The 10,000-nt window shown below is 39.0% G+C and overlaps 1 protein-coding gene across 2 annotated transcripts in view; it reads left to right on the top strand.

The window, feature by feature from the left end:
* The first annotated feature begins 1,111 nt into the window (after positions 1-1,111).
* LOC137970855 (DNA damage-regulated autophagy modulator protein 2-like) overlaps positions 1,112-10,000 on the top strand; it is a 14,683-nt gene continuing 5,794 nt past the window's right edge. Inside the window, exons 1-7 of one of the 2 annotated variants that reach the window (XM_068817477.1) lie at positions 1,112-1,312; positions 4,249-4,327; positions 5,221-5,274; positions 6,299-6,366; positions 6,912-7,054; positions 8,424-8,604; positions 9,853-9,953. In XM_068817477.1, coding sequence (XP_068673578.1) covers positions 1,210-1,312; positions 4,249-4,327; positions 5,221-5,274; positions 6,299-6,366; positions 6,912-7,054; positions 8,424-8,604; positions 9,853-9,953 — 729 coding nt within the window. In that variant the 5' untranslated portion in view covers positions 1,112-1,209. Of the gene's footprint in view, positions 1,313-1,854; positions 1,987-4,248; positions 4,328-5,220; positions 5,275-6,298; positions 6,367-6,911; positions 7,055-8,423; positions 8,605-9,852; positions 9,954-10,000 lie in introns of those variants that run through there. The other variant, XM_068817478.1, reaches the window with a different exon arrangement.

Raw genomic sequence — 10,000 nt, 5'->3', positions numbered from 1 at the left:
ATCAGGTATGATCCTAAAATAGATTGGCGACGCGCTCATTCACAGGCGGTGAGCGGTGAAAGGAAAATGAAATGGAACGTCATCGCGGAATGTCATTACTTTTACTTGTAATTTATAAATGCAACCGACGAAGGGTTTCAATAAAGCTTGAACCTTCCAACACGTCCGACAAACAGCGAAGCACGGGGCAGAATGATAAAGCTTGAACCTTCCAACACCTCCGACAAACAACGAAGCACGAGGCGGAATGTTTTGCGCAACGAAATTGTGACGTCATTCAAAATGGCGCCGAAATGTTGAACCATGGAACGAACTTTCGCTTGCTTGCACAGGGAACCTACACGATAACAGGCAACCCAGAAGATTAGGAAGCGTTCTGTCGAACGCAATAAGTTGGCTTTAGTCTGTGAATCAGTGATAAGCTGACTGCTATGCTCATTCATGATAGTTTTTGTCAGTTTGCTACTGTAAAAATTCCATAACTTCTTAGGGTTATATATAAAGCCTAGTTATCATATGTCGGGAAAATCCCAGACGATCGGGAATTTTTCGCAGTTTCCCCGACTAACGAAAACCGTAAATCGTAGACATCCCTGATAACCTTAGGCCCGTTCCAAACGCCGCTCCATTCATGCGCCGAACCTAACTGATGAGTTGTAAGAGCGGCAGGAGAGCGGCGTTTGAATCAGTTTGGTTCAGCAGGTTAGGTTTGTAGCGGCCGACAACGTTAAGTTCGGCAGGGTCTGTCGCACTATGCGACGTTGGAGCGGCGGCTGATTCACACGGCGCTCTTGTCATATGCCGAACCTAACGCATAAATTGTGATAATTTATAATCTTACCACAATAACTCCGAAGTTTTATCTGTACCTAGGCCCCTTTACCAGTGTATGGGTTTCAGTTTGGTTCGACCCCGGTACGGCGTATGAATCAGCCGTCGCTCTAAAGTCGCTCTTTAGTAGAACTTTATTGAGTTAGGTTCGGCTCATGAGCGGAGCGGCGTTTGGATCGGGCCTTAGCCTGATTCTCAGACGGTCCAGGTCACTCTTGTAACGCACTCTTCTCCCTTTCCCGTCTGATGGACTTCATTCCTTAAATTCCTGGATCGGGAAAGGGAGAAGAGTGTGTTATACCAACCTCGTTCCCAGGGTTTTCTCCTACAGAATTAACTGAAGAGAGTGTAGTGTAACGTGAAGTGTTAGATTTCTATATGAACCATGTGAGCGTTAGCCCTACTCATGGAACTGGGCCGAACCTACTGATGGAACTGGGCTCCTTTCCCTGGAGCGACCTTGGACCGTCTGAGAATCAGGGTATGATAATCTGGGATGGTCGGGGACGAATCGGGAAAATGAGAAGAGTTTCGATTTTCCCGACGTGTCCCAGATTTTTGCGATCACCGGCGATCATTCCCGACAAATGAAAACTCAAATTTGTACTTAAATCTGGGACGTCGGCGATGGTTTTCGTACGTTACCACTCTGCAGCAAATTGCATGTTTCAGTTTTTGGCGCACTTTCTATTTTCCGCCAAAGTCACTAGCGGGAGAATCCATCACAAGCGTCTGGCGATTTTCGGTTATGCCGGCAAAATCTGAGAGGGTCGGGAAACTGCGAAATCCCCCATTCTCTGGGATTTTCCCGACGTGAAAACTAGGCTTAATTAGATATCATTTAAATGACCATTATTTAGGGGGCGTATGAGCTTCTTACAATCTCCTTCTTAATGCTTTGAACAATTCAATATCCTTTAGGATCTTTAGATCTCAGGGCCCTTCTACTCGCTCTATCTTTCTTTCGAAAGGCCAGGTGGTGCAAGTTCGTCCTTATCTTCTTCAGTGGGAATAGCAATATCACATGTGATGTCGTAGTGACGTAACCTTGGTAATTGCGTGACGCGTGCGATTCTCACATTCACACATTAGATCACATGCAAATATTACTTGATTCTTTTAGTTAAACTTCCTTTTGGCTTCTAGATTGCACAGGTAAGCAAACGTATTCACGGAATCCTTGTGTTTTTGGTAACGAAAACACACCTAAATTAAAATCTTGCTTTCGTATATGAATTTAATTAAGCTTAAATCATCATACATGTAGGAACGGACGCAGTTGACATTAACAGTACAGCACAATGGAAGTATCACGATTTCTTGGTCACATTCGTGGCCTTTTAAATTATGGGCAAAGTATTCTGTAAAAGTGAGACTGAAGTAAGACGGAATTTATAATGTAGATTATGCCTACGTTGTCGTGAAAAGTACTTATGTAAGCAGACATTAGTTTACTGCACTCAACCAGCTGTTTGGAGAATTTTGAATGTAGCTTTAATTCCAATATTTAAACTTAAGCTCAATATTAACACTCAGTTTCTTGTGCTATTTGGTTGAAGTTATGTCGGGTAATCATTTAAAACTTAACTATTCAAGGGTACACAACGAGCAAATTAATTCTAGGCTTCTTGTATAAATACTGTCTAAAGAGATATTGTTATCATGCATACCACAATTTCATCTTCGCTGAAAATTAAATTGTCCGAAAATATTAGGGAACGAAAACTTTATTTCAGAAATTGCAAGCTGATTGTTACCTTCTAAGAACTTCTCAGCGAACCATTTGCTCATCCAAAACTGCTAGGTGACTTTTAAGAAGTACCAAACTTGGAAAATCATCCCTTCCGAATACATTAAGGGTCTACTTTTCTCTGGTTGCAAATGTTTTAGATGTTTTGGGAAAAAAATCTATAGCTGTTTAGCAACTTAGTACTGAAATTCTTAGGACATTTTGACTCTCCCGAACACATATTTCACCGAATATTATCCTTGGGTGCCCCAGACTATATTCCTGAAAATCAGGGCCTGAACAATCCATGTAATTGATGATTGATGACAATTGATGGTAATCGCTATCAATAATTAATCGATTGATATTGATAATCGATGGACAATCGATCGCGCAAATTTTGTGATTATCGATTGTCATTGATAATCGAAGACAATCAATCAATTAAGTAACATTGATTGTCATCAATTACCAATAGGAATGCCAATCCATGGCACTCGGCAGTTTGCTACTACTTTTGTGTAATTATCGATTGGTCATTGATTGGCCGATGCTAGTCGATGCTAATTAATTAACCGTCATTGATTGCCATTGATTGATCGGTTGATTTTCCGATCATCCATTTCTATCAATTGCTCAGGTCCTGGAAAATTCACTCCTACCGAATTATTAGCCATAGCAACTGCTATCAGTAATTTCTTAGTTGATCTCTCCTGTTAATTGTTCTTTCAAGGCTGCATGAAAATCCCTCTTTTAGGAAAAAAAAGTTCACTGATTTTGCTGTCTAACACTAGGCATAGTTAATTGGGGGCAATTGTTATGAACCCCGACAAATTTCTTTGTTGTAGCGTTTTTGTTCTCTTTTTTGGCCTTGACCATGCACAAAACACAATAGCTGTTTACTCCGTACTGAAGAACTAACCAATAGAAACGTGTTGGTTACGTAATTCATGCATATAATAAGTGTATGAGCGTAAAAGAAAAGATTATGCACGGTCGTGGACTTTCCAACCTAAATCTTGGCATCTTTGTTTGCTCTTTTGATGTTTGCCGAGCTTCCAAACCACAGTCCCCTCTATTAACTATGCACCAGTGTGCTTTTACTCCTCACTGGCTAAATGGGAAACAACTTCTAGGTCCAGTCAAAAACTACATGTACGTCCCCCTTGACTCTTTCAAGCATGAGAGTACCCTGAGACTTAAGCCGCATCTACACAAGCAATTTTTGTGTAACCAATCTATTAATTTGCTGGAAAGCTGGAGTGTTAGCTTTTATGTGACAAATAAAAGTTGACCAACACTCAGGGTCTTTAAATAACTGAGGAGAAAGTGCTGCCTTTGTAATTGCATCTGCAAATGTTTAGACTCTCTAGTCTTCTTGGATAAGGACGATAAGCCGGAGGTCCCGTCTCACAACCCTTCAATGTTCATAATCCTGTGGGACGTAAAAGAACCCGCACACTTGTTGCAAAGAGTAGGGCATGTAGTTCCCAGTGTTGTGGTCCGTCTTTTGTGGTATATCATGGTTGGGAGGGCAAAAAGGGCGCACTTAATTTGGAGCCTTGCTCTGTTGTGTGACCCCAAAATTGGTTGTGTAGACAACTAGTCATATGAAATGTGGTAAATTTAGTGAGCTCCATCGAAGAATGACCAGGCAACCTCACCTCGTTTCTGCTTTATCTCTTTAGTTATGGCCACTGGTACCGAGTATCTTCAATTCCTTCCAGTTGTTCTTTGCTTGTTTGCGTTGATTGCATTCATCACTGCGTGAGTCATGGCTTCACTTTATAAATGATAAATTTTAGATTCAGGCTTGAATGAAATTTAGTAACTCGTGACATACAATCCTTGCTTGATAGTAACTGTTGTAATTTTAAGCGTGACATGTGAACTACTTTGAGTTGTTCCCGTGTTGCTGTAGTTGGTCTGACTAGCGACTAACCTGACTGTTTGCGTCATACATGCACATACTTTTCTTGACTTTGAATAATTTTGTTACTTCATCAAACTTTTGGAAAGTGTTGCAATGTTTGGTGTTTTTTACAGTTTTGGTACTTTGCTACAGTAAATACCTCTTACTAACCGAGTTCGAGGTCCATACTGTAAGTTACAGACCAAGTTTTTTCCCGTTGATTTATGGCCCAAGCGCAAAGCATGCGGGCCATAAATCAATGGGAAAAACGAGGATCCGTAACTTACAGTACGGACCGAGAAAACGAGGTTAGTAAGATATTTATTATTATATCTCCGAGGTTAACCGGTGCGCGGGCAAGGAAACTAGTCAAAGTGAAGTGGAAGGTTCAACTGCCACAAAGAATGCCGTGCCAAAATCCCAAAAACTAAATCTTCTAAATAGTTGCTTGCAAGATTCGAACAGTTTTCAGTACAAGTTTATGCAACAGAAATGACATTAAAAGCTCGCTAGATGATGTTTTGTCGAAATTTTAAATTTAGCGGGCTGTGCAGCGGGCCATACTGTAGAATACGGCCCGCTAATTTAGCCAATTACAGCGTGTGTACTATCTGAGAGATATAATTAATACTTTTCTTGACTTTGAATAATTTTGTTACTTCATCAAAGTTTTGGAAAGTGTTGCAAGTTTGGCATTTTTTAAAGATTTGGTACTTTGCTACAGTAAGCGATAATATGACCTTTTTAGGTATGGCTTAGCTGTTCAGGAAAAGGATGTGAGTGCTCTGTGGCCATACATAAGGTAAGTGTTAAAATTTTTTTCTTACTACCGTAAGAGCTTTCATCTACAGAGAGTACCATTTGTCAATTCACCTTTTTCTTATACCACAAAATAACCAGGTCACAGCTGTACCCTACCTGTGAAGGTTAATGCAGTTCCTTTTTTCTCATTCATTTATGGATTTGTTGTACATACTACTTGTAATAGCAGAAAGCAGTATAAATTTTGTTGTCAAGTGTTTGCCGGGCACCAGATTTTGAATCCAGAGTCCAAATAAGTTTGTGTTCACGGTAGTAGAAGCTAAAAGAATAATAAAATTATTATAATAATAATTATGATTGTCTTGTGTAATTTTGCTTCCAATCAACTTCTTATTGCTATCTCAGGTCTACTTCCCACCAGTTCTTTCTAGGTCCAAGGGAGCTTGGTCAATTAAGGATACTCTATTTTGCTTTCATGCACACAAGCATTAATCTTTGTGAATAGGGCAGAGGGATGTACCAGAAAGTGCAAATATGGGAATGGCAAAACTGTAATAAATTAGAGATACAGTGTCCATCTCAATAATAATACTTGGCTTTTCTCTTGTCTGAAAACTGAAAAGTCACAAAATGCATCAACCTGGAAAAGGCGAAGCACTGAGTTGCCTAAAAAATATTGTTAACTCAATTTGGAATTTCACCATACCCATCTTTGCAGGCATGTTGTGTGCCATAAATTTGACATAACATATCGAAAACCACAAAGGTTTCAAAAGCTCTAGGCCACCCCCAGTTGAGGAGAGAAGTCATTTGGCATTAGACAGTAAAATCTATGAAGTTTCACTCCCAGGAGCTAATAGGTTAATGGAGAGGGGACATAGTTCTTGACTGCTTAATGGAGGCAACGTAGTAATGACTGCTTAACCCATTGACACCCCAAACGTCCTAGGACTCATCCAGTTGACAAGTAAAATCATCTGGCCTTTGTCTGAGTAAAATCTCCCTCCCCAGGAGTCATTGCGTATGAATAACTTCTGAAACTGAGTCAAGTACTTGTTTTTAAGTGATGCAGGAGCTCAACCACCTCAGAGCTGTATCTTTGGACAACTATTAAATTTAGCAGCTGTCATAGGTAAGAGGTTGGCAACCGTATTTGACAACATGGCGGGATTTAACAAGAGACCACCTACTAGACATTTGTCCGGTCCCACATGCCCAGCGTTACACCTCTGTCAATCCTTTCAGTGGGGAACATTATTTTTTATATTAATTTTGTCTAATACTTTTGTCAGGCAAGTTTTTGGATGTTTGCTTGGGAAAGTTTTTTGTTCCAGCTTGAATCTAAATGAACAACTGGCCAAAATTCTCAGAAAGCAAAAAAGAAAACTGTACTAATCAAGGTAGACATTATATATAGTCATGGCATTTTGTTTGGTTTCAGGCATAAACTAGCATTAGTAATAAATTATTACGGTAACCGTATTGGGTTAATTGTACTTTCAAAGAAATCAATCCTGACAAGAATTCTTAAATGCTTGTCCGACATTCTTTAGAGTGTCAAAACTCAAAATTATGTCCCATTTCCTCTTCTTTCACCACTGTCTTGGACTCATTACTAAAGTTGACCTTCAAGGGTATACGAGACCCAAATTGTGTGCTTTGCTTTGAATTTTTCAGGGTTTGCTATTATTTTCGTACACTATCATCATGTGAGAGAATCCAACATTACTGGCTTGCCACTTATACAAAGCCTAAACTATTGGTCTTTGTGGATTGGTGGCCTTTCTTGCTTAGGCATGTCCATTGTTGCAAATTTTCAGGTACTGGTAATTCCTTCTAAACTTACTAGTGAGTTGAAATAATAAAGTAAAGCTGTTTGGCAGTTACTTGGGATTTTCAAGGGTATGCCAGGTCATATTCCTAACTGGACTATGGTGTTTCGTTGTAGACAAAAATCCCCGCAACAAAAAGAAGTGACCTATTTGGAGAAATAAACTGTGAGATTTAGAAAAATCATGTCAATTAATGGTCCATGTTTAAGTGAAAATTAAGTCAAAAAATCAAGCCAAGTTTCAAAAAAATATGTCTGACGCAAAAGTGCAATCAACTGGAAAAATTAAAATTGAAATAAAAATTAGACGAGAGGAAGTAGAAATGATTTGCAACCTCAACCGGATGTAAGGGGCATATCCTTATATTGTATCACAGGAAGTGATGTGTAGGCTGGCTTCCCAACTTCGAAGACTTCTTTCGTTCCTTAGGATGGCTGAGAGAAAGTTCAGAAAAACGGTTCATTTCAGCTTTTTCTGATACCTCAAATTTTCTGGTCCTTAGATTAGAAGAATACGACCGAACACTGGCAACGTTGATTATAGCCTGTTTGTAAGGTGTATGGGCAGGCAGATTCCCAATGAACCTGCACAGCTCAGTTTTAAAAACCACCTGCTCAGCCGAAATGTTATTTTCCTCACGGGGAAATTAGAACCCACAAATGACCAGCTCCCAACATCAGTGGCTTCACATCTCAGTTGGTTAGAACGTCACACTGGTATCTCGAGGTCACAGGTTCAATTCCTGTTGAAGTCCTGAATTTTTTGACAGGCTTCTCTGTGCAATTGCTAAAATTGCATCCATAACTGCGAGCATCATTATCATCATTATAGCTTTACTTGATTTCACATCCACAGTTCAGTATATGATTCGTTTCATATATCATTTCGTTCATTAATTTGAACCATTGTTCAGACACCTGAGGGACATACTTTTTGTGGAATGTTTTTGAAACCGTTCAAAAAAGCTTGCACTCTGTGTTTTCTTGGGTCTAAAAAATGCTCAGCTATGCCCCATGTTTTTAAACTCGGTAAAACACTGCTGCTCGTTTTTTAAACAGTACTCAATCTGAAGCAATCCGTCTTTAATTACTTCAATGTAGGGAAAAAAGGTAGCCAACTTCTGTGTGTGAAGTAGCCAACTCTTTTATCAGCTGTCAGTACCTGTACTTATTGACCCCATTTTCCTCTGAAAGTTGTATATTTTGTAGTATTATGTTGGGAGTCAAAAGAGGCCTTAAGTTTGTATAATTTGCACATTTTCAAGCATGTTCTCTGTGAAACGTTTTTCCATTGCACTTGCCCACTGTGAAGTTTACAAATTAGTATAATGCAAAAAAATAATGTCTTGGCATTTCAGGTCGTTAATTCCCTGGCAGTGCATATGGTTGGTGCCATCATGATATTTGCCTTAGGAATGGTGTATTGTTGGATGCAAGCCATTGTCTCATACAAGATGAGATCCCAAGCAACAAGTTCTACTTTGAGTTCTGTCACAAGATTTGTTCTGGCATTTTTGGTTACTGTGTTCTTAATCATAAGTATCCTTTAAACAGATCCTATTTGTAAACTGTTCTTTTATGTAGTTCTTACTTAGGGCACTTTTCTTTTGTTGGAACTGGCCGGCCAGACCTGTCAGTTTGTAAAGAAAATGCAACAATTGGAAGGAACACTTGCATGATAATCCCTTTTGCATTCTTCTGGAGGTCGGAGTATAGTATATCATCCTCAAAGTGTGTTATTTTGAAGGAATTGTAGAGTTAATCCTTCCAAATGTTTGGCTGGTCTGTTCTGTCAGACGGAAAGCATCCTTAGTTAAGGAGGTGATCAATTCAATTAAGGTTTCTAAAAGGATTTATTACCGTAATTTTGTAAGTAAAATGTAAGTAAAATGTATCTTCATTATTTTGGTATAGTACATGTAGAATCAGTGTTGGTGTGGTTGTTTAATAGGGCAGTTGTCTTTTACCAATGTATTCTTTGTTCTTAGTCTTCAAAAAATGTTTCCTTTGGCTTTTGTTTCGGTAAGTAAATAATTTGAAGCTTTTTTCCTACTATGTCAAGTGTGTCAATGTCGAAAATGATAGTTGATCTTCGATTACTAAACCAGCAGTGGTGCTTTATAGATTTTCTGATAAAGCCTTATTGAATGATTCTCACATCCAAAGTTTTATGCTCCAGAAATGTTAGAATGAAAATCAGAATTTGTTGATTTCAGTTCATTGTCCCCAATAGACGAGTTCACGCTCTTGAGTGCATCATGGGTAATCAGGGCAAGATGGCGAAAAATTCAAGGGTTTGTAAGGAAGTTCAAAACGATGAAAAGTATTCATGATATGCAATTTTGGGTTTTTATTTTCCAAAACAGAAGATATGCGCTCAAAGGTGGAGAGAATGGCTATTGTAGAAATAATTTTATTAACAAGAGCTTCTGTCATACATTTCTCGTAATCCCAAAGGCACAAAATTACAGAGAATGTCTGGAGACCAAAAAAAGCAATATTTAGGAATTCCAAAGAACGGTTACCAAGTCTATCTCAGTTGTGAACATGAACTTATTTGTTTGGTTTATGAAGGCGAAAGTCTAAAAAGTAGAGTCGTGTTCGGTACATTTTGCTTTGAATTTCCCGCCATGTTGCCCTGATTACCCATGATGCAATTAAGAGCGTGAACTCGTCTATTAGTGCTCCAGCGCTAAAAGACTAGAAAGTACTTTTACTTTCCTTTCCTTTCCTTTATGACAAACATTTTTATGTTGTTCCTTGATAATACAATCAACTTTAAAATAGCGTTTTCAGCTGGAACTGCAAGCGTAGCAGCATATACAAAACATCACAAGAATGCCACTGGTGTATCAAGATACGAAATTAAATGGAAAGAAACCGATGATGTAAGTTGTGTGCCTGCTTTACAAATTCGTATAGAGACAAGCTAGTC

Source organism: Montipora foliosa, chromosome 9 (assembly GCF_036669935.1).
Source record: "Montipora foliosa isolate CH-2021 chromosome 9, ASM3666993v2, whole genome shotgun sequence".
Taxonomy (NCBI): domain Eukaryota; kingdom Metazoa; phylum Cnidaria; class Anthozoa; order Scleractinia; family Acroporidae; genus Montipora; species Montipora foliosa.
The sequence above is the reverse complement of the archived record's forward strand: the minus strand, read 5'-3'. Positions and strand labels throughout refer to the sequence as shown.